The 25,380-nt window shown below is 40.7% G+C and overlaps 1 protein-coding gene across 9 annotated transcripts in view; it reads left to right on the top strand.

Annotated features, from left to right (window-relative positions):
- LOC135581072 (uncharacterized) overlaps window positions 1-25,380 on the top strand; it is a 39,992-nt gene that overhangs the window by 9,059 nt on the left and 5,553 nt on the right. For all 9 annotated transcript variants that reach the window (XR_010487024.1, XR_010487027.1, XR_010487026.1 and 6 more), the window contains exons 6-13: window positions 36-180; window positions 286-376; window positions 5,309-5,367; window positions 5,473-5,550; window positions 18,053-18,136; window positions 22,428-22,681; window positions 23,944-24,066; window positions 25,134-25,206. Coding sequence is in view for 5 of the 9 variants with exons in the window: in XM_065109145.1 (XP_064965217.1) it covers window positions 36-180; window positions 286-376; window positions 5,309-5,367; window positions 5,473-5,550; window positions 18,053-18,136; window positions 22,428-22,681; window positions 23,944-24,066; window positions 25,134-25,206 (907 nt within the window). In the remaining 4 variants the exon portion in view is untranslated. The remainder of the gene's footprint in view (window positions 1-35; window positions 181-285; window positions 377-5,308; window positions 5,368-5,472; window positions 5,551-18,052; window positions 18,137-22,427; window positions 22,682-23,943; window positions 24,067-25,133; window positions 25,207-25,380) is intronic.

Consider the following 25,380-nt stretch of genomic DNA (forward strand, 5'->3'; position numbering starts at 1 on the left):
CCCGTAAAGTTTTTCTTTTACTTTTGAGAATATAGGAAGGAAAATGTGCCATCTTTGCGTGCTTTAGAGACATATTTGAAGGAAAAGCTTATCACCTGGCTTAGTCCAGCATCCTTGGAGCTTCACCAGATCACATGGGATGATTCTGCATCCTTGCTGGAGAAAATTGTGGCATATGAGGTGGGACATCTTCCAAATTTAAATATGTCAGCAATCATTGTCATTAAACTATGAATATTTAAAGAAATATTAAGAGTTGCAAAATAAATTTTTTATTCTATTTAGGCTGTCCATCCAATCAGAAACTTGCTAGATCTAAAGAGAAGACTAAGTGAAGGTCGTCGCTGCTTTGGATATTTACATCCAGCAATTCCAGGTTAGCTAGCTTTGGCATCATAGGAAGTTGAGTTAACACCTCGTCTTTTCCTTTTTGATTGCATTTGAAAATATCAAAATAGACTTGATTAGAGGCTTATTTATAGCAAGAACTTTATGTCCAGAAAGTACCACTGATTAACTTCTCTTAAGGTGTAATTTCATATGTATGAATCAAATTTTGCATGTAATTGTAACATCTCATAGTGTCCTTGAAACCCACCAATTAATTGTAACTCCTATTCCATATGTTGGTTAGCTCTAAATGTATTTTTAAGGAAACCAAGAAGTAAATCTATCTCTTTATAAGCCAAAGCCCCCCCTCTTCATTTTCATGTGGCTTAGGAATATTGGATTTCAAGGGGAAAGGGTGACATCAACTTGAGGTAGGCTGCTACACTATTTTTATTATTTGGATACATTTATTTAGTTTATTTATATATAAAATAATATTTCTTTTCTTTGCTATATTTGACATTAAATCATGAAATTTTGTGTATATTAAAAATTATAGTTTTATAAATCATTAATTTAGTTATAAAGAAAACCAAATTATGTATATGATCTTATGTTTTAGAATTCGGGCATCATGTTGAATTTATTAATTGATGTTGATAGTATATTATTGATTTATATTTTGTAAATTAATTTATTAAAAGATATTTATTGTTGTTGTAAATCATGATTTAATTCTTCTATAATTAAATCATGATTTGTCAATTTTGAATTTTAATTAATTTAATTATGCCCATGATGTTATACTTTAGAAATTGGTTATCATATTTAATTTATCAATTGTTGTTAATGGATATTTATTAATTTGTATTTTAGGTTAATTTAACTATATACTTATTTGTGAATTTTATGATTATACATGTGTCTATGTGCTTTAAATTTTAATATCATTAATTTAATATTTATTTATTTTAATTATGAAATTTTACATCATGAATAAATAATTTATGAATGACTTTGATGTTATTCATGTTTTACTTTATTTATAAATTATTTGGTATTAATTATATGGTTGAACATTAAAATTTAAATTTGCATTTGTTATGGGAATTAAAATTCTTAAACTTAAGAATAAAAAGGGGCTATGTTGGACCTAGTGTGGACGTAGGTCTAGCTCAAGCCAAAACCAGGTCGCCTGTGAACTTGACCTTGTGCGAGTCAAAATTATGTTAGGTTTGCAAGTGCTAGATTAGTTGTACCAAGTCCAATAGCCTTGGTTTGAGTCATGTTGAGATAAATTTGAGTTTGGCTCAAATCTCAGATTGATTTTCAGGGATTGAACTTGACTATTGATTTTTAAATAGTTCGCTTATTATTTATTTTCCTACTATATCATGAGTATGCTTATTATAATGCTTGATATTTATGATTTGATAAATTATTTCTTATATGAAAGTGACACTTTGAAAACATATTATGAATTCTGATAATGTAAGGTAATGCTATATTACATAATAGTACAAACACTTGTTTGATTTAATGAATGAAAAATTGATCAATGTGATATGAGAGAATGATACGTTCGGATGTGTTTTCTTGCCAAGGTCGGGCAAGTCAATATTGATGGGATGATTCCCTTTGGGATCATCGGATCATTAGATAAGGCGACGATTCCTCCATTTGATGTTGGAAGGAATGTGTCCTCACTTTGGCAGGTGAGAGGCATTATGCTAACCACCATTGTGTCACGACCTTAGCTGGAATTGCCTAAGGCGTGAGGCACCCTCGCGGCCAAAGACGCGAACTTAGCTTGCGTTGCCTAAGTAGCGAGTTACCCTTGTGGCAAAGACGCGAACTTAGCTTGCGTTGCCTAAGTCGCGCTTCGCCCTTGCGATATTGCTCCGCAAGGATCAGCCCACTTTGTAACCTCTCGCAGGTCCCGAAGGACCTGTAAAAGAGAAAGATGGTTAGTTCGAAAGAACGAGCAACGGACAAGTCCCGAAGTCTCGCGAAAAGGGAAAGCTTTACAAGCAATTCGACGAACACCTTGTGTGCACAAGAGAAAAGAGGGAGAGGGAGAAAAACAAGGCTTTCAAGGATGAACGAACAGCTGCAAGCCCACAAACAGCCGCTCACCTGGTCCCGGGCGCGAAGACAAGTTCCCGTAAAGGTCACGTGCGAACTTGCGAAAGAGAGTTCAATGCCCGGTATATAACCGAAGCCCCATCCAGCCCTGTGCCACCCGGGGGGTTCCAGGGGTCTAAGATGGCTGACATTTTGGTGAGCGGAGGCAGTTCTCCGCAACCCTCCCGCGGCACGCGAAAACGGAGCTGTTTTGGGCTGTTTTGGGGCTGTTTTGCTCGGTTCGGTGAGCGGTCGCTTTGTAACGCTGCAGCTTGTTCGAACTTACATATTTACAAGCAAAATGACCCAAAACCAAGTGAAAACATGCTGTCAAGCAGCTGTACATGCAGGTGTGAGCGACGAACGGTTCGTTGAACGGAGTTGTTGCGGGTGCGCGACGACCGTTCGTGACAATTGGGAGTGCCATTTTGTCACGGCCTTAGCTGGAATTGCCTAAGGCGTGAAGCACCCTTGCGGCCAAGACGCGAACTTAGCTTGCATTTCCTAAGTCGCGCTTCGCCCTTGCGATATTGCTCCGCAAAGATCAGCCCACTTGCAACCTCTCGCAGGTCCCGAAGGACCTGTAAAAGAGAAAGTTGATTAGTTCGAAGGAACGAGCGACGGACAAGTCCTGACGTCTCGCAAAAAGAGGGGAAGCTTTACAAGCAATTCAGCGAGCACCTTGCGTGCACAAGAGAAAAGAGGGAGAGGGGGAAAACAAGGGCTTTAGAAGGTTGAACGAACAGCTGCAAGCCCACAAACAGCTGCTCACCGAGTCCCGGGCAGGACAACAAGTTCCCGTCAAGGCAACGTGCGAACTTGCGAAGGAGTGTTCAACGCCCGGTACTATACCGAAGCCCCATCCAGCCCTGTGCCACCCGGGGGGTTCCAAGGGGCTAAGATGGCTAACGTTTTGGTGAGCGGAGGCAGATTCTAGAAATCAACCCACGCCACACGAAAACGGAGCTGTTTTGGGGCTATTTTGCTCGGTTCAGTGAGCGGTCGCTTTGTAACACTGTAGCTTGTTCGAACTTACATTTTTACAAGTAAAATGACCCAAAACTAAGAGAAAACATGCTGTCAAGCAGCTATACATGTAGGTGTGAGCGACAAACGGTTCGTTGAACGGAGTTGTTGCGAGTGCGCGACGACCGTTCGTGACAATTTGGATTCTCTCTATTCGTCATTGGGAGAGTAAAAATTGAACTTGAAAATGTAAACCTCTCCATTCGTCAGTGGAAGAATAAAACTTATCTCGAGGATGTAAGCCTCTCCATCTACCGTTAGGTGAGCATCTCGTGGGTGTCCAACTTTACACCTAGATTGTTTGATGATGCTACATGTACATAATGATTGTGCATGCATGTTAATGCTATTTGCACATGATTTTTCTACATGGTATATGTATATATATTAGATATTTGACATGATTTTGTAGATGAGACTTCAATTTAATCTATTGATGTATTTGATAAAAAAAAAATATTTATGAATTTATAGATTTTTCGAGGATCCCTACTCAGCATGTTTGCTGAATTATTTTTTTGATTAATTATTATTTAGAACAGTTTTTTGAGCTAAGATGAGAATGTTGAAATGAATGTGTAAAATTATTAGGAAAGATAGGAAAAGAAATACTTTTATTCGTGAACAATTAGGTATTGTCTCAATAGAGGATAAGATGAGAGAAAATCATTTAAGATGGTGTAGGCATGTGATTATGATACACTCGGATGTAGTAGTTAGAACTTAGAAGAGGTGAAATGATTAATATTAGTGGTACCAAGAGAGATAGAGGAAGACCTAAAAAAATTTAAATAGAAACTATAAATAAAGATTTAAGTACTTTGAACCAGTGTCTGCCATACCGAATCGTATCGCCCGGTACGGGCGGTACGTACCGGTCCGACAAGCTAGCGGTACGCGGACCGCCCCTTACCGGGCCACTGCTACAGTGCTCAGTACACCTGGGTGTACCGCTCGGTACACCGTACCGTACCGGTACCGAGCCCAGGTCGAAATACCGGTACGATACGGTATTGCGAACCTTGCTTTGAACTTAACTAAGCATATGGCTTTTTATAGGTCTCAATGATGACATAAGATCCATGTAGCTGACCCCAAATAGTTGGGACTTGCGGCTTTCTTGTTGTTGTTGTAGTCTATTGAGGGAGAAAAGATCTCCCTCTATCACTAAGTAGTTCATCTCAAGAAATTCAATTATTGTGTTTTTAATTTAAATACCATTGGTTATTGAAATAATATTGTAATAAAGAAGACTTATGACCTTTATTAATAACTTGAATCAGTTTTGGTCACTCTGAATATTAATGTGAAGATGGTCACGTACTGGATATCCTATGTCTTTTGTATTTTCAATCCGGGGCCTGACATAAGGTCTACGGATCAGTAGTCCAAGGTGAATAGCACTGGAAACACACAAAATTCATTTACTTTCAATGGACTCATTTAGATCTGGAAGTTGGCTTCGGTTGCTCATATTTGGTGCACTTGATCTATGATTATTCTTTCCAAAGGTCATCTTGCAACAGACAGCCTATCTGTAAAGCTTAAGTTCATTTGGATCTTTATTACCATGGGTCAAGAAATGGGACTGCCCATAACTGGCTTAAAATGGAATATCTATACTGTTATTTATGGGCTCCTATTTCTTTTAGAAATTTATAAAACATCAGTATGTTTTATACTATATAGTTTCCCAATTATTTGTAGACCGGTAATACAACATATGCTTCAGTAGTCACTAGGGAGTTTAATGATATGTGCAGAAATAACTGTTGCAAATTAGCACTTTTATGTGAATCTGACCGGTCTTTTTCTCCCTTTTTATTAGGTGAACCACTTATTTTTATTGAGGTTGCACTTTTGAAGGATGTTGCTACATCTATACAGGTGATCAAGTTTGACACACTAATTTATTTCATTGTATATTGTTATGTATATCTTTGAAACATTCTTCCTTGAATTTTATAACTTCATGGTTTTGGTGGTAAATAGGAGGTATTGTGGGATAGTCCTCCAACTCCTGAATTTGAAGCCACGTGTGCATTGTTATATTCAATATCAGCAACTCAGGCAAGCTGGGATCTTATTCTGATACTATGGAAGTTTGTTTTCTTGTCTCAGAATTCTTTTTTGCAATGAACTTGATCCTGCATGGATTTGAATGCTAAATTTGCTCACGTACCTAATTTTATTTTTGAAAAGAAATGTTATTGCTCATAGCACTCAATTGATGTGATATTAAGATGATGCTCATTTGTTTATATATCTATGAACCATTTCAAAGAGAATGTGGTGATAGCTTTGATGTATCTTCCAGAAGGAAGATGTTTCAAAGTCTACAATTGCCTCCTCTATCAGTGACTGCAATGGCAAATCAGATAGGTGGATTTAGCATTGTGACATACCCTTAGTCGCTATATTTGTTTATCGGTTATACTATAAACCCTGCAGTTGCTCATATGTTCATAGAATTGTGAAGTAATATCATCTGTGATGTTCTAATTACTTAATGTTTTTGGTGCTTTTCACTTTTTGTGATGCATCGAATTTTCACTAGCTTGGACAGTGAAACTTACAGCCTCTTTGGCATATCCAAGGTTTTATGTTTCAGCTTGTACAGAGTGTGCACAGCTGGTTTACTTTTGGAACAGAATACCAGAAAGCAATTTTTTAAGCTAAGTTTGAGAAATAACTGATCCTTTAAAAGACTAAATCCTTGAACCAAAAGATCATTTTGATAAGTTTTAATTGGCAACTTGGAGCAGGACTGTTCTGGTTATTAATCAATACAATTGTTCAACCCAAAAACTGACTGAGAAATGGTAACACATATACCCAGTTAGTGGGCCTTGTTCCCATATTGGAGCACGATATTATTTGCTCAAAAACATATGTTTTAGCCAAAAACATAAGTTGGTTGTTTCTGTGTGTTTTTTTGTCAACACCCATGTTAATATCCATGATTCATGCATTTAAATCCTTTAGGTTCCTATAAGTTTGTTCACCAAAGAACCATGGTAATTATTCTACAGAATTTTAGATTGCTTTGCAGGAAATCTGATCATAATATCAAAATCGTGCAATAGTTTAATCAAGCATAAATTTCTGTTTGAGACATTCTGTTTGAGACAAGCTCTGGGGGAAATTTACTGATGCTAAATGTAAAGTGAGTAGTGTAAAGGTAACTTAATATGGATTAGACTTACATAATGGACTGCTTAAATATGTAAGTTTGACAAGATGAATAATACTGCATCAAACTGCATTACCAGCATAGAGCTGTCTTGGTGACATACTCTGAAAGATCACCACTGCAAGCATGCTTTTCGGATCTAGAATGATTTGTTTATTCCAAAGTTGTCATAATTTTATATGCTGTGTTTCAGATCTGCATAAACGAATAGATATCATCTCCTTTTTTCTTGTGTTTTCTAATATTCTCCGAAATCATTATTTTAATTTCAATTTTGTTTATTATATTTGGACCAGCAAAAAGACACCATAGTTGCATTCAACGTTTGCTGTACCACGCAAAATGGTACGGTATGGGTGGTATGTACCGGTCCGAGCGTTGGTCAATATATGGACCACCCTCATTTCAGGCGATTCAGTTAAATACTTAAATTAATAAAAAAATTCAAAGAAATGGTGGGGCCCCTATCTAAATCAGTGTTAAAAAAGAAAAAAAAGAGATTAGGGCTTGCGAATACGAACCTAGTTCTCGCGTAAGATGTCGTCGTGGCTTCGCCACTGTTGTTGTTGTCGATTTGCCATCACGTAAAATGCAAATGCAAGCCCTCTTCTCGTGTAAGATGCCGCCATTGTCACCGTCGCTTCATTGTTGTTGCAGCTGCTTCCCAGGTACTTTGTCACTGCTCAGCTGCTTCCTAGGTACTCTGTCACTGCTCTTTTCCTCCTCTTCTTTCTTCTTTTTCCTTCTTCTTCCTCCACTTCCCTCTTCCTTCCTTCCTTCCTCCTTCCTACTCTATTCCTCCAACGTCGATTGTACTTCTCCCTTTTTTTCTTCCTTGCCGAACCATCGGTACGCATTGGCATACTGTGGTACATCGATATGTACCATTCTAGAAGATTGTCGAAACGGGTCCGGTACCTAAAAAGGCAAACCCTAGTTTCAATGATAACTTGGTTTCATATTGTTCATAGTCTAGATTGTCATACATATCTGCTTAATGGCCTTATGTTTTTTGATTGGTCAAAGCAAGGAACTTGATTTTTTTTTCTAGACTGGTCCATATTGACAGGTCTGAGCATGGACCAAGATGTGGACTGCCCTCTTTTGAGTGGTCTGGTCCCTTTTCTTTAAGAAGCTTTTTTTTTTCTTTGAAGGGTTTGATGAACTATGGCCCACGAGCATCTCCCTCCCTGTTTTCGGTCGCTCGACCACTACAGCCCATCTACCACCACTTACGAGCCCACTGCCTCCTTTTCATTCGTTCCCCCATCCCAAGCAAAATGTATTACAGTACACTTCGACATACCATGTGTTAGTAAATATTGCAACAGATTAGATCTGTACTGATCTGGCCATTGACCGATATAGATCTGATATCTGAAATTGAAAACCTTCGGCCAAAGAAGTATGGGAAATTTCCTTAATTATTATATGAGGTTGTGTACTTGCTTCATATAAGCTATTTAATAATCTTTCATTTATTTTAAAAATGCAATTTCATTTATAAGTAAATTTGACAAGGAAATCTACATGACAAATATAATTCAGCAGATCTCGCATGATAAATATATCACATGAATTATTTGTAGCAACTTCTTGTTAGGTTCTTGTTAGATCTTTCGACACTATTTTTCTTTTTAATTTGCTGTTAGGAGCCATGTAATTGGTTTACAGTTTAATATATAATTATACTCTTCATAACTTGTGATATTAGTAGTTTTGTTCTCAAATAAAATATCAAAGTACTAGTTAGGAGAAAATCTTCATTCCATGTTAAAGAACTTCAAAGAAGCTATGATGTTTTTCTGACTCTTTTCTAAATTGCCTGTGAACAAATGAATCATTGTATTTAATAGGGTTTTTAATTTCGATATGTACCGCCCTGTCACGCACTTAGCTGGTTTTGCCTAAGTCGTACGGCACCCTTGCGTGCCCATCCGCAAAGGTCAGCCTCTCCGAAACCTCCTATGATCTCTTAGGCCCTACAAAAGAGAAAATGGGTTAGAGAAAGCGTCTCACTCAAGATCTACAAGCAATCATTTCAGTAAACACTTAATAGCCGATGCAAATTACAAACAGACTTTACAAGCTCTGAACGATGTAAATTACAAATGGTCCACTATAGACCGAAATTCCCACAAGTGCCTATATGACACAATCTTTGTTTGCAAGCCTAGGACGGCCACCAAAACCAAAGAAATGGGGCTGCTAAGCCTACTGCCAACCCTTTATATGTTGTGCAAAGTATAAACAAAACCGAAAGACACAAACATACATAAGTATTACATCGAATACCCTGTTTATAATTTTGTCTGTGACATTCTCCCCCACTTATTCTTTCGTTGTTCTCGTCGAAGCCCTTACCGACGTTGCAACTCCTTGCATTTACTAAGTCTTTAATCTTTTGCTCCAACTACAATGAGCCTCTTGGCTCCTAACTGCTCTCTGCTGTTGTTGTTGAGTAGTCAAACTTTTAATCCGCCATGCTGCTTCAACTCGCCAATGACTCTGACTTTAGTGTGGGGTTGGCTAAGTTGTGTTGATCACTGTTGGTTCCTACGGATCCTTCAGATGAAGGAAAAGACCATCCTTAGTATGCGCTAGTCTCTCAAATGCCTCATGCCACTTGAATTGAGTAGATGTCTGTTGGAGCTTTAACAAGCATCGCCTTACAAACTTTTGAAGTTTTTGGGTCTTTCCTCTATAAAATTTGCCCATCGACTCTTATTTCACTTAGTTGCCACTTTCAGGTAGGTTCGTATCACTTCCGATTTCGATTGACATTCTGTTGGGAAATGAACCGGATAATCTACTCTCAGTAGCACTGATCACCATTGGTAAGGATTTAACAACTATTGTCTTTCATTTGGTTTCTTCGAAGGGTCTTTGAACATGTGCAAAGCTCCTTTGCTAGATATATAAGAGAATTGTGGTACTCGGTTTCGCCCATTCTATTAAGAGTTGAGAAGGTAAAGGTTACTTTGATTTCGCCTGCCTCTTCGAGAGATGTACTCTATGCATCGAGCTGGTTACTTAGACTTCGCCCACTCTTTGCTTACACTTCTGAAGCACTTGAAGTGTTTGCACTCTTTGCGTTGAGTTAGCTACTATGATTCACCTTCTCAATTCCATCGAACTTCTGGAATACAGGAAGTTTTCATCCTAACTTGGAGTAAGTCTCTAATAGTTTTGGTTGCCTCTGGGATTGTACCGTCTTCTCTATCAACCTAGTTGGCTTACTCCACTGAGTAGCAAAGGTACAACACCGCGTACTGCCTGCTTCGTTCCTTGGTCGTACACTCTTGTATCGTCCCGAAGTTCTCCACTTTCGACTATATTGATGAGAAGCTCGTTAACATCGATCTTACGAATTTCTCTGGCCTCTGCCCTTCAGCCTTGTCTCGGTACTTGGAGTTTGCCTTCGCATTCTCTACCTCCTCGGCCCCTTTCACGACCAAGCACTCTCCCTTAACGAGAGCAAGGGATCGATGACTTCACGAAAGTCCCACCTCTACGGTACCATGGTGTTGCCATGCCCATGGCCCTATTATCCGTCGTTTCACATCTGCATCCCTTTCTTCGCGATCGGTAGATCTACCTTACGACATTATGGCACTCCTCCGAGTCCACCTACATTCTAACCGATGCTTGGTTTTGGGTAGCTAAGTCCCTCTAGACTCGTCGTCGCTTTCTCGTCCCTTTTGACCTCTTGCTTCAACACCTCTGTGTTCTTTAAGCAGTTCTCCTTGGTCGATGGAAAGACAGACTGCAACTCCCATGCATGGCCTCTGCCATCATGTTGTAGGGTTTGCACCGATTCTGTTCTCCTTAGCTTCCTTGGTAGCAACGTTCGTTTACTCAACCTTATCCTTTGACTTGCCGAGCTCCCTTAAACGAATATGAGCTCTAGAGCAGTCCAACTCTCCAGTCGCTCTGATCATACCTCTGCATGATTAAGTCCCTCCCATGGGACTCACTGGTACTTGCATTCGGTATACTCCCTCGGTGGTATACAACCCCCATATATTGATGACCAAGGCTTTTATCCGATGCATGCGCGGAAGACTTGTCTCTACGGTACCATGACATTCACTCCTTGAATCCATAGCCTTTCTTGCCGTCGTGTTGTTCTCCGAAGTGGAGCTCCCAGTAGCTCCCGATCATACCTCTATATGATATAGTCCCTCGCGGGATTAGATTCGTGTGTATCACATTGCCACAAATTGTTCCACCACGATCCGTTGCACCATGTCGCCTCCTTGTCACGGACTTAGCTGGTTTTGCCTAAGTCGTGCGGCACCCTTGCGTGTCCGTCCGCAAAGGTCAGCCTCCCCGAAGCCTCCCATGGTCCCTTAGGACCCACAAAAGAGAGAACAGGATAGAGAAAACGCCTCACTCGGGATCCATAAGCAAACATCTCCGAAAACACTTTATAAACAATGCAAATGACAAACAGACTTTACAAGCTTTGAACAGTTGCACAACAAAGGGTAAAATGGTCCATTACAGACCGAAAATCTCTCACACGTGTCCACATGACACAACCTTTATTTACAAGCCTAAAGTGGCCACTAACCTAACTAAAAATGGGACTATTAAGCCTTCGGCCGTCCCCCTACATGCTGTGCAGAGCATGAACATACCAAAAGACACGGACATACATAAGCATTACATCAAACATCTTGTTTAGAAGTTTGTCCGTGACATTCTCCTCCACTTATTCCTTCGACGTCCTCGTTGAAGCCTTTGTCGACACTGCAACTCCTCGCCTTTGTTGAGTCTTCAATCTTCTGCTCTAGCTACAATGCGCCTCTTGGCTCCCAGCTGCTCTCCGTTGCTGTTTTTGAGTAGTCAAACCTTTAATCCGCCATGCTGCTTCAACTCGCCAATGACTTTGACTCTAGTGTGGGGTTGGCTGAGTTGTGTTGATCCCTGTTGGTTCCTGCGGATCGTCCAGATGAAGGAAAAGACCATCCTTACTGTGCTAGTCTCTCAAATGCCTCATGCTACTTGAACTAGGTGGATGTTTGTTGGAGCTTTAACGAGCATCGCCTCGCAAACTTCTGAAGTTTTTGGGTCCTTCCTCCACAAAATTTGCTCATTGACTCTTCTTTCACTTAGTTGTCACATCCAAGTAGGTTCGCATCACTTCCGCTTTCGATTGGCATTTCGTTGGGAAATGAAGCGGACAATCTACTCTCAGTAACACTGATCACCGTTGGTGAGGATTTGACAACTATTGTCTTCTATTATCTTCGAAGGGTCTTTGAACATATGTAGAGCTCCTTTGCTGGATAGATAAGAGAATTGGGGTACTCGGTTTCGCCCATTCTCTTAAGAGTTGAGAAGGCAAAGATTACTTGACTTCGCCCGCCTCCTCGAGGTTGTACTCCATGCATCGAGCTGGTTACTGGCCTTCGCCTGCTCTTTGCTCACACTTCTGAAGCACTTGAAGTGTTTGCACTCCTTGCGTTAAGTTAGCTATTGTGATTCACCTTCTCAATGCCATCGAACTTCTGGAATGTAGGAAGTTTTCACCCCAACTTGGAGTAATTCTCTAATAGATTTGGTCGTCTCTGGGATTGTACCGTCTTCTCCATCAACCCTGCCGCCTACTCCCTTGAGTAGCGAAGGTATAGCACCGCGTATTGCCTGCTTCGTTCCTTGGTCGTGCACTCTTGTATGACCCGAAGTCCTTCACTTTCGACTATCTTGATGAGAAACTCGTTGACACCGGTCTTACGAAGTTCCTTGGCCTCTGCCCTTCAGCCTTGTCTCGGTACTTGGAGTTTGCCTCTACATGCTCCACCTCCTCGGCTCCTTTCATGACCAAGTGCTCTCCCTCCATGAGAGCAAGGGATCAATGACTTTCACGGAAGTCCCGCCTCTACGGTACCATGGCGTTGCCATGCCCATGGCACTATTATCCGTCGCCTCGCATCTACATCCCTTTTCTTCACAATCAGTAGATATGCCTCTGTGGCACACCTCCGAGTCACCTTCATTCTAACTGATGCTTGATTTTGGGTAGCTAAGTCCCTCTGGACTCATTGTCGCTTCCTCGCCCCTTTCGACCCCTACTTCAACACCTCTATGTTCTCCAAGTAGCTCCCTTTGGTCGATGGAAAGACAGACTGCAACTCCCATACATGGCTTCTGCCATCACGTTGTAGGGTTTGCACCGATTCTGTTCTCCTTAGCTTCCTTGGTAGCAACATTCACTTACTCGACCTTGTCCTCTGATATGCCGGGCTCCCTTAAGCGAATATGAGCTCTGGAGCAGTCCAACTCTCCAACTGCTTCAATTATACCTCTGTATGATCAAGTCCCTCCCATGGGACTCATTGGTACTTGCATTCGAACTTTTCCCTTGGTGGAACACAGCCCCCATATGCTGATGACCAAGGTTTTCATCCGATGCGAAATTCGATGCACGCACGGAAGACCCGCCTCTGCGGTACTATGGCCTTCACTCCTTGAATCCATAGCCCTTCTTGCCGTCGTGTTGTTCACCGAAGTGGAGCTTCCAGTAGCTTCCGATCATACCTCCATATGATCTAGTCCCTCACGGGACTAGGTTGTGTGTATCGCATTGCCACGAACTGTTCCACCACGATCCGCTGCACCATGTCGCTTCCTGGTGACATCTCCATTGCATTCTGATCCTTATGGGATGAACTCGAATTGTGATCCCTCAATGTGTGGCCTCTGCCAATACATCGCAGGGTCTCTTCCACTTTCAATTTTGTTCGTTCCTTTAACAATCGACCTTCATCCACCCACTCTTGGGTCACAGCTAGATGAAGCACCGCTCTAGGACAGTCCGTCACCTAGTAGCTCCCGAAGTCCACCGACTTCACTGTAATTAGTGCACCATTGTCCGGATCCTGGGCCTCTGCCCTTACCAGCACAATCTTCACTGCACACCGCTTCCTTCATGGCAACTTGAATGGCAACACTGTGGCATATTCTTCAAGAGTACCCGCCTCTAAGTCCTCTTGCCCCGTGCTAAGGCCTTCTGAACCCAACTTCGCCTCCGCAAATTAAGTTGCCTTAGTTCCTCTATCAAATGCTCCTCCGAGATAAAGTGCATGTGCCCAGAAGCTCCCTTTGTCTTTGGCACCATGCAAGATGAGTCTACTCCATCAGAATGAATAACCCATGGAACAACATGATCCTGCTCTTGCCTCTGCAAGAGTTCATATCCTTGACCTCTGTCTAAGGAAAGCACTATGCCTCCGCTCCATGTTCCATCTTCTATGCTGGCTCCCTTCATGTGGCTTGGGTACTTCGCCAAGTTACACCCAAGTTGCTCCGCTCCTTGTTTTTGCATTGAGTTGATGGTGGCCCTCGCGCCCACCATTCTACGGGTCAGCCCTCCCTTGAGTTCGATCTCCATATCGACTCCAAGTGTGCCTTCATTTGTGTTGCTTTGGGTCGCTCCCCCACTTGATCTCGCAATGCATCCACCAATGCATTCTCTCAAGCGAGATCATGCGACGACTCCTCGTCGCTTGCTCAGTCCATTGAGCTTCGTGGAGTTGTTGTTTGTTGAGGTACTCCTCAACTTGTGAGGTCCATCCCACATGATTCTCCCTCTGGAGAGCTGGGACTTATCCCTCCTGGATAACTGTCCCGTTGGAGCAACATCTTTCTTCGTTTCGGAGACCACCATCCCCTTGGACTACTCCGATCTGCTGAACAAACTGTGCATTGTTCTGCCTCCTGCAAACACACTTGCTAGATTGCGACTCCCCGTCAATACAGCCCCCGCTACATCACTCAAGGCCTAGCAACATGTTGAACTCGTTGCACACTTCAGCCTCCTACAGATGTATCCTTCACATGCCGAAGAGAAAGTTTCAATGCTCCATGGCGTCGAGTTTCGGTCACCTTGGGATGGCCACGAACATTCCATCGTCCGCATATAAGCCCATGCATGAGTACCAAATTCTTCAAGCTAACAATTCCCCTCACCTCTGTGAGCTTTGCATAACTCTTTTGGTCGTTGAGCAACTCATTCCACCTTGTATGGTCTCATCCTTTACCAAGCGCCTCGCTTGCCTTGAGCTCCATCAAGTATAGTTGTCAACGTTGAGCCATAGCTCAAACTCAGCCATCCCAATCCTTGTGCGCTCCGTATTCTTCCAAGCTTGCCTGTTCTCGTGGTGCCTCTTGCGCGAAGGGTTGGCCATTCCTCTGAATGCCAATGTCAGATGCCCGCTCCTCCGAGCGACTCTTTTTCCCTACATCTCCATGCCCGTTTTCCCCCTAAACGGTCGCGCATGTGCTGACTGCCCTCAACGCAGCCCCGCTAGGTCCCCCTCGTTTGCATGCTAAGTGTTTCTATGAGTGCTTGTCCCGCTCTGATACCATCTATCACGGATTTAGCTGGTTTTGCCTAAGTCGTGCGACACCCTTGCGTGTCCGTCCGTAAAGGTCAGCCTCCCCGAAGCCTCCTATGGTCCCTTAGGACCCACAAAAGAGAGAACAGAATAGAGAAAACGCCTCACTCGGGATCCACATGCAAACATCTCCGAAAACACTTCATAGACAATGCAAATTACAAACATACTTTACAAGCTCTGAACAGTTGCAAAACAAAGGGTAAAATGGTCTATTACAGACCGAAAATCTCTCACACGTGTCCATATGACACAACCTTTATTTACAAGCCTAAAGCGGCCACCAACCTAACTAAAAATGGGACTATTAAGCCTTCGGCCGTCCCTCTACATGTTGTGCAGAGTATGAACATATCAAAAGACACGAACATACATAAGCATTACATCAAACATCCTGTTTAGAAGTTTGTCCGTGACATCCTGGTAACATCTCTATTGCATTCTGATCCTTGTGGGACGAACTCAGATTGTGATCCCTCTATGTGTGGCCTCTGCCAACACATCGCAGGGTCTCTTTCACCTTCGATTGTGGTCGCTCCTGTGGCAATCGACCTTCGTCCACCTGCTCTCGGGTCACACCTAGATGAAGCACCGCTCTAGGATAGTTCGTCGCTTAGTAGCTCTCGAAGTCCATCGACTTTACTGAAATTGGTGCACCATTGTCTGGATTTTAGGCCTTTGCCCCTACCATCAAAATGAGAGACCCATGGAACGACATTATCCCACTCTTGCCTTTGCAAGAGTTCATGTCCTAGACCTCTGTCTAAGGAAAGCTTTGTGCCTCTGCTCTACGTTCTATCTTCTATGCTAACTCCCTTCATGCGGTTTGGGTCCTTCACCCAGTTACACCTAAGTTACTCCACTCCTCGATTTGCATTGAGTTGATGGTGGCCCTCGCGCCCACCATTCCACGGGTCAGCCCTTTGTTGAGTCTGATCTCCATTTCGGCTCTAAGTGTGCCTTCATTTGTGTTGCCTTTGGTCACTCCTTCACTTGACCTTGCAATACATACCCCAATGTATTATCTCAAGCGAAATCATGCGACGACTCCTCGTTGCTAGTTCGATCCATTGAGCTTTGTGAAGTTGTTTTGAGGTACTCCTTAGCATGTGCGGTCCGTTGCACATGGTTCTCCCTTTGGAGAGTCGGGACTTATCTCTCCTGGATATCTGTCTCGTTAGAGTAACTTTTCTCTTTGCTTCCTTCCCTCTGAAAGTTTCAGAGACCACCATCCCCATGGACTACTCCACCTTGCTAAACAAACTGTGTATTGTTCTACCCCCGCAAATGCACTTGCTAGATTGAGACTCCTCGCTAATACAGCCCCTGCTGCACCCCTCAAGGCCTAGCAACATGCTGAACTCGCTGCACACTTCAGCTTTCTACGGACGTATCCTTCTCATGCTGAAGAGAAAGTTTCAATGCTCCATGATGTCGAGTTTCGGTCGCCTTGGGATAGCCACAAACACTTCATCGATCGCATACAAGCCCTTGCATGAGTACTAAATTCTTCGAGTTAGCAATTTCCCTCACCTCTGTGAGCTTTGCACAACTCTTTTGGTCGCTGAACAACCCATTCCACTTTGCATGGTCTCATCCTTTACCAAGCGCCTCGCTTGCCTTGAGCACCATCAAGTATGGTTGCCAACGTTGAGTCGTAGCTCAAACTCAGCTATCCTAACCTTTGTGCGCTATGCATTCTTCCCAGCTTGCTTGTCCTCGTGGTGCCTCTTGCACGAAAGGTTGGCCATTTCTCTAAATGTCAATCTCAGATGCCCGCTCTTCTGAGCGACTCTTTTTCCCTACATCTCCATGCTCGTTTTCCCCTAAACGGTCGCGCGTGCTGGCTACCCTCAATGCAGCCCCGTTAGGTCCCCCATGATTGCATGCCAAGTGTTTCTATGAGTGCTTGTCCCGCTCTGATACCATATGTCACGCACTTAGTTGGTTTTGCCTAAGTCGTGCGACACCCTTGTGTGTCTGTTCACAAAGGTCAGCCTCCTCGAAACCTCTTATGATCTCTTAGGCCCTACAAAAGAGTAAACGGGTTAGAGAAAGCATCTCACTCGGATTCACAAGCAATCATTTCAGTAAACACTTCGTAGCCAATGCAAATTACAAACAGACTTTACAAACTCTGAATGGTTGCACAACAAAGAGTCCAAAATAATCCACTATAGACCGAAATCCCCACAAGTGCTCACATGACACAACCTTTGTTTGCAAGCCTAGGACGACCACTAAAACTTAAGAAAATGGGGCTGCTAAGCCTACTGCCAGCCCTTTATATGCTGTGCAAAGCATAAACAAAACCGAAAGATACGGACATACACAAGCATTACATCAAACATCCCGTTTATAATTTTGTCCATGACAGTTCGGTACGAGTGGTACATACCGGTCTTAGAGGATATCGATACCTGGATCGCCTTCTATTGGGCGGTACCAGTGTTTTGACCCCATATCCGGAGATACAAGGTCTATATTGGGCGGTAATGGTTGAAATCTGACCGTTACCGAGGCGTACTAATCGGTACACCCCGAATTTCGATCGTTACTGAGGTGTATCGGTTGGTATACCCTGGATTTCGATTGTTACCGAGGCATACCGGTCGGTACACCTCGGTATTTTTGGAGGTTTTTCAGCTCTTTTTGGGTGTATCATCGGTATGCTTCGGTATGTACTATCCTGAGTAGGGCTCGGTACACTAGTATGGACCCAAATTGAGAACCTTGGTATTTAATGCATTGAATTGATTGAAGCAATTTGTACTCTATACGCATTCACTTTCTTTTAACCTTATTGTTTGTTGCAATTGACATATCTTTTGGCTATTATACCATCAGTTTTTGTTTGTAGGCTACACATTAAGCTTTATCTTATAATTTCCCTTGAGGTGTTATATAAATTTGCCATGCCATTTATCCTTTACCAATCCATGTCACAAAGTTGAATACTTTTGATGATTGGCAGCCAGGTTTATCAGGAATCAATCTAGGGAAGTTTCTTATCAAACGGGTGATCCATCTACTAAGAAGAGATATGCCACATATTTCAGTAAGTGCTCTTATTCTCTGCAGCTTTCTTAGGAAGCTATAAGATCTTAAAATCTAGACCCTGAAGAATTGACGGCCCCATTCTTCACTTTCTGACACGTGTAATAATGCTTTGCATATTCTTAAATGCCTTTTACATTCCATTCCATTGAAGCTGAAGCTTACTTTGTTTTAGAACTTCAGTTGCTACCAAGTCCAATGGTTAAAACTCAAAGTATCATAAAAGCAATGAATGATGTTTAGTTGGTTGATGCCCGAAACGGGCGGTACATACTTGTTCGGGCATCAACTGGTATGCAGACCACCCTCAGTTTGGTTTGCCCATCTAAAAGGGAAATTTTCCTAACCCTAATCACTTCTCAGTTCTCATGCACGCAGCCTCCGTTTCTCATGCAAGCTGCCTTCGCTTCTCACACATCTGCGACTGCCGCTTCTCATTGCAACCAACCTCCACTCTCATGTGGGCTGCAACCTTACTGCACACAACGACCTCTGCTTGCCATGAGCTCACTGCACAATTTCACCGCACATGGCCTTTGCCCTAATCACTTCTCAGGTATGCCTTTTCTCTTCCTCTTCCTCTAACTATCTCCTCTTCTTCATTCCTCTTTCCTCCTCTTCCTCCACTGCCTCTTCCTCTTCTTCTCTTAAACATCAGTATGTACCAACACAAGTTACACCGGTATTGACCAGTATGCACCAGTCTAATTAGATAGCCAAAATGGGTACATGGTCCTTGCATAAAAGTATGTCAGTTGTTGAGAGGATGTAGTGAAGTTGGAGAGGAGGGAGAAGAAATACGAGAGAAGATGGCTGTGGTAGTAGTAGTATGAAAAATAAGTGTTGTTTGGATTATGCAACCTCTTAAATTGCTGTCTTCAGCAACTTTTGATACTTTGCTTGTCTTCCATGTTGTTCTGTTGGCCAAATTTAGAAGTTAAATTGTACCTTGCATGGAAGGCAAGGCTTTGGTGCAATTTCCTTTACAGTTTCGTCTAAGCCTTTTGACAATATCATTGGCTACAAGACTGAGTGGGTGGATAGTGTCAACTAGAAGGAAGAGCGAAAACTTATTTTCTTTTCCCGAAAGAAAAACTAAACTTTACTAATTAGAACGAAAAGTTGCATCTCCATTCACATTTGAGTGAACCAAAAAATTTACATAAGTACGCTAACCTCTCTCCACAAGCCAAGGCCAGACAATCTGTTCGTTGTGGCATAAAATGGAAGCCAGTGAGCATCCATATTTCCTTCTCTGGATACATGGATGACTCTATACTTGAGAAGTTCTCCAAAAAATATAAGATGTTACAGATTAATTTCAGTATCTTCCATGGTGGATTGCATCACTTGTTATCCACCATAAGCATGGAGTCAGTCTCTATATGGGTCAATCGCAAGCCCTCTTGCATGGTAGCCACTGCTTCAGCATATAAAGCATCCTGACAACTCGAAGTACCTATAACCAATAAAAAGACAAGAGGCATCATCTGTTCCTGCCACAAAACCATCACCTCCATCCAAGTGATGGTGCAAAGATTCATTACAATTAATCTTGACCCATTTCTGATTAGTTCTTTCCCATCTAACAAGTGTAGGAGTAGGACTATTCACAGGCCCCTCAGACAAAGATAGTTGGTCAACAACAGAAAATTGTGCCAAAACCTTATACAATAGAGTACTAGCTTTAGGATTAACTCCATGAAACTCAACATTATTACAAGCTTTCCGTAAAATCCAGAGTGCAGTAGCAATCAATGATTTTGACATATCAGCAACACAAGAAGAGGCATTTCTTCCTCCTCAATCAAGCACCCTGAGACCATCTAGAAAACATCTCAAATTGCATGTCAACATGAGCCTCAATAAGGTTCCACAGATTAACAACAAAGGTGCACTGAAAGAATAGATGATTAATGGACTCAGGGATATCATTGTACAAAGCACAAATTTCATGTTCACAAATTTCCAGTTTTGCCAACCTTTCAAAAGTCGGGAGGTGGCAATGCAGTGAGTTCCAATAGAAAACCTTGATGTACGGAATCGTAGGAAGCCAAGTATTGCCACCCATCCCAAATATTTGAGGAGTCAAAAATTTGGGATTGAAAAAACCTGAAAACAGATCTCGCTGTTACTAAGCCATGCTTCTCATGAACCCAAATCCAAGAATTGTTGCTGGGTGTCAGTGGAATATCAATCCTACTAACCTTATTAGATAGGGAAGATTTAAACAATTGGGACAATTTGGAATGATTCCAATCACCATTAGCAAACAACTCATTAACAAAAAAAAAGGTTCAGATCTCAAACTAACACTAAAGAAAGCTGTTTCATTTCAAGAGGAAGATAAAAAATCCAGCTATCGGAAAAAATCCTTATAGTGGACCCATTACCAACATGCTTCGAACCAAAACATAATTGTTCTAAAGCTTTGAGGAAAATTTTCTAGCCCAACTACACTTAAACACTATGGACATATGCCAAGGATCAATGTTCGCATATGTAGCTCTTACCATTTTAACCCACAAATTATCATCCTCATTCAAGTATTGAAAAATTCACATAGCATGTAAAGCCAATTTAGTCAAATGAATCTCATGAATACATAATGCCCCCAGCAGACTTAGGAGTAGAAACAACCTCCTATGAAATCAAATGAAGGCCACGAGAGTGATCACCTTTAGTCCAATGAAAATACCTAATAATACGATTAATATTGTTAAGAATAGAATCCGACATCCAAGTAATGACAAGAGAGTGCAAAGGGATAACATTAGGTACAGAGTTAACAAGGAAAATCCTCTTGGCCTATGACAAATGAGATCCTTGCCAAGAGCTAAGCTGCATCTTGATGGAGCGAAAGCCTCTTGATGTATGCTGAGAAGTGTATCCTATTGGATCAGAGCTACACCTGAGGAGCATGTATAAAATTCTTCACATCACAAAGAAGTGGTTCAACTAGTGGTTACAACTCACCTAGTTCTTCCTCTTCTTCAAGAAACACTAGTTCTTCCTCATCATCTTCATCATCTTAATGCAAGATTATATAAGATTTGAAAAGGACTTTTACTTGTGTCCTACGGTCCACTTCTCACCACTTGATACTTTACTCTTTCTCTCTACCAACTCTGGTATGGTTAGGGACTGTGTTGACCTTGAGGAGCCATGAGACCTTCAAAAAATATGAGTATGAGATAGTAGTGTAGAAAATTTAGTAACAAAATAGGTCATGACATGGCTATTGGTCTAGAAGCGATAATGGCAAGCCTAGTCATATGCATTAGTGGTGTAGGACAACCGTAAAGGGGATGCTTAACATGAGAGAATTGATAGGTGGGTAATAAATAAAAAAAGGTTAAAACTAAGAGAGAGGAAAACAAAATTTGATTTGCAGAACTATTAATTTATGCAATAAAGAACAAATTCTAGAGTTCAACACGTACTAAGATGGTCAAGGAGGGCTTTGAACATCCTTCTAGTTGGCTTATGATGTTGAGTGCAAGGTTCGCCGTACTGTAGCATATCGCTCGATACGAGTGGTACATTAATATGCCCTCATGTGCTGTATGTTTGTACACTCGGTATGGCTCAGTACATACCATACCGACAGTTGATCGATACACTAGTACAGACCGATAAGGTGAACCATGATTGAGAGATCGATCCATAGGTTTTCATTGCAAGCTGACTGAGGCAAGGAGAGGAGAAATCAGCACTCACATATTTTGTGAGAAATAACAATATTATTCATTCTAAGACCAATCCCAATACAATTCTTGATATCTTTATATAGGCCACAAATACAAGAAGAAAAGTACTAACAAAGAAGAAAATAAAAATCACATCATGATGATTCAATACATTGTATATGGTCAACTTTTAAAATGATAAAGCTTCCAGAATAGTCTTGTAAAATAATCTTCCTTCTTTGTGCATGATTCGGATTGGTCCTTTTTCTTTTCACGTCTGCAAAATATGGCCTGATTTCCATCACATAGAGGAGGGTGTGGGTCTTGATTGAGACAAAATCCGATGAGTTAACCAAATGCGCATTATCATAAATGTCAAGGGACATGGTGGACTTTTTTTTCTAAAACTTGAGTGAAATTTCTTTTCTATATAGAGAAACCAAAAGGACAAACTTCTAGGTCCCCGATAAGTTCTTTTTTATCTAAAAAACAATATAAGAACACTTGAGCTTTTTAATTTTATTTTGATTTTGTTGGTACGTGTCAGTTTGTTGTGCTTGCTGAAACTAATATACTTCCATTTCTTGTTAAATATATGTGAAGATTTTTGCTACTCTTAGCCCAATCCCTGGATATATGCACTGGCTTCTTCCAAAGTTTGCTTCTCAAATAAAACTTTCTAAATCGGAGACTGAGGATATGAAGCACTTCTCAGAAAAAGGCTCTGGTTCAAATTTCATAGAGGACCTCCTTCTTCCAGAAGAAAAAGAGATGATACTCAGTGGCTACCTTAAATGGCTGCAGTCGGGTACAGCTTCTGAAATTGAGTTTGATAAATCAGAGTGCATGGACACAAGGTACATGGCAATAAAAGAATATAGCAAAATTTTCAGGAATGACATCCTTCTCCCTGAGGATGAAATGATAACATCTTTAACTTTTATGGCTCTGTACATCGATCAACATCACATGACTTTTGTAGAGCATAGGATAAAAGTATTATGATGAATTTTCTCCTTAGGATGTTAAATCCTCCTAGAATGGAAATTTTTAAGGAACACCAGCTTGCCTATTTCCTTGAACATCTTTGCAATGTTGGTCTTTTAGTAACCAACAAATCATAGCAAATCCATCTCAAACTAAAGGCTTGTTGCAAACTGAAGAAAATGTCTCCTCCATTGTCACCGAAGAGCCTGGAGAGAAGACTGCAAGGACATTAAGACTGAAAAAATATGCTTGAAGTATCTTGGATAAGAGGAGAAACAGATTCCAGGCTTGACACCAATTCCACAGAAAAAGAAAAGAAGGGCTCTACATAGTGCAAAATGTTGAGAATCTATGAAACTATCTTGATACAATGCTTAATACAAATAATACATAAACCATCTATTTATCATTTATCCATCTAATATTTTTCATCTTTGTTGAAAAATTAACATCGAAAAAATCTCTTAGTAAGTATTTGAAAAATATCCTTAAAATTCTATTGTGATGAATGGATTGATAAGATATCAGATACTTTCCATTCATCCAAGAAGTATTATAAAATTATCACATTGGATATGTACCTAATACAAATTAAACTGACAATTCATGCTATCCATGTTCTTAAGTTAAAAGTTGAGCAGAATTTAGGGTGACAAGGCAAGGTAAAGGAAATGGACAAATATCAATGAGAAAGAAGAGAGAAGTTACAAGGAGAGGAAGGATTAAGTTGAATTTTTGAAGCTATCTACTTATTATAAAGTAAAAAGGATGTACCCAGTGCACGAGGCTCTCGCCAATGTGGGATCTGAGGAGAGTTATGTATGCATCCTTACCTTTAAATATTTAAAAAGGCTATATTTGTGACTCGAACCTTGGTCTCCAAGGTCGTAAAGGAGCAATCTTACTTTCGTACCAAGGCCTGCCCTCGTCTACTTATTATAAATGCCATAACCAAAATATGTCAAGGAATGGTAATGAGCCAACAAAAAGGCCCATTAAATTATGATGCTAACTAGTTATTGAGATTCTTGTTAGGTGTCACATTATCTACATATTTTATTTGAACTTTATTTGTTCTACTTCCATATCTGTTATCATTAGCATCATATTACTGGGTTCTGTTTTGTCACAGGGAACACGATTCTGGAAAAGATGTTATGGAAATAATGTATAAATTACTGACATCAAGAGAGTGGAACAAGTCTGATATCTTGAGTGAAGCACTAAAACCCCCTCTACTTCGTTTGTGTGCAAGGTTTGTGGATGAAGTAAATATATGATTTTTTTAAGTATTTTTATGAACTTTAAAAGGGATTGATTGTCTTTCTTATTCAAGAACATGATTGGATATTAACAATTTGAAGAATATTGCACCAATCAGAAAATCCAATTTGTCACTTAGCAATTACCAAGAATGATGTCCATAATAATATAGTGTCTTTCATTTTCTTTTCAGTATTTCATTACTTTATATGTCACTATTGCTGATTCAGAGTCAAATCTTGTCCCAGTATCTGATGATGTTACCCAGTTGTGTGAAGTGAACCCTCTACAACTACAAAATTTTTAGTGAAACTTTTCTTAAATCAATATGCATAACAGGTTCATTTCAGGATCTTCACAGTTGAAATTAAACATTGTTGGTCATGAATCTTCATAGTGTGACTTTTGTCTTTATGTGTTAACAGTAAATCTTTGGTTGGTAATGTTTCTTTCAACCTGTGAGCTCAAAACAACAAATAATCTTCATGTATTCAGTTCCTAATGTGTCATGACTAAGATGGATGACATTATTTTTGCTCTACTTAAACTATTTTAGTCATGATTGTTAATATCAATCTCCATTTCTTTCTTCTTTGCCAAGTGGGTGACAAGATTTGGCTGTGAAACTAATAAGAAAAATTTTCAAGCTTAAATGTCTTAACTGCATTTTTTTCCTCTGTTAGACTAGGCAATACCAAGATATAACGGGATCAATCTCCATTTGTTTCTTCTTCTACTAGGAGGTGATGAGATTTCACTATTAACTAACAAACAATATTTTCAATCTCAAAATGTCATTTGGAACTTCTTTTTTTTCTATTAAACTAAGCAAATACAATGTTTGAAAGGATATAAATTTGTTTCTTAAAATATGAATTTAACAGACCCAACTAAGCTTATTATAGGTAAAAGAATGATATTCCTTAATTGTTGGAAAAATAGATATCAGTTTCTTGTAGAGATAGGGAACACCATGAACCAATCTTGTGTGTTTTTGATCAAAATCATATAGGATCTTGATTATGTTTTTATGACTATTATTTGTGCTATCACTTGTAGGTACATCCTTAAAGAGAAGAAACGAGGGAAAGCTCTTGATGTGGTCGCTAACTTCCATTTGCAAAATGGATCGGTATGCCATGTTATGTTTATCTTTATTGATAAGTTGGATACAACGTTTTGATATTTTGTTTTTACTTTTTATATTTCATATTTGTTTATTATCTTTGTCTTGTCTTTTCTGTCCGAGCCTCTTGACCTTAGTCTTGATGTTTTGGCTTGTTATTGGTGTAGAATAGTTTGGACA

The sequence above is a fragment of the Musa acuminata genome, chromosome BXJ2-5, assembly GCF_036884655.1.
Source record: "Musa acuminata AAA Group cultivar baxijiao chromosome BXJ2-5, Cavendish_Baxijiao_AAA, whole genome shotgun sequence".
NCBI lineage: Eukaryota > Viridiplantae > Streptophyta > Magnoliopsida > Zingiberales > Musaceae > Musa > Musa acuminata.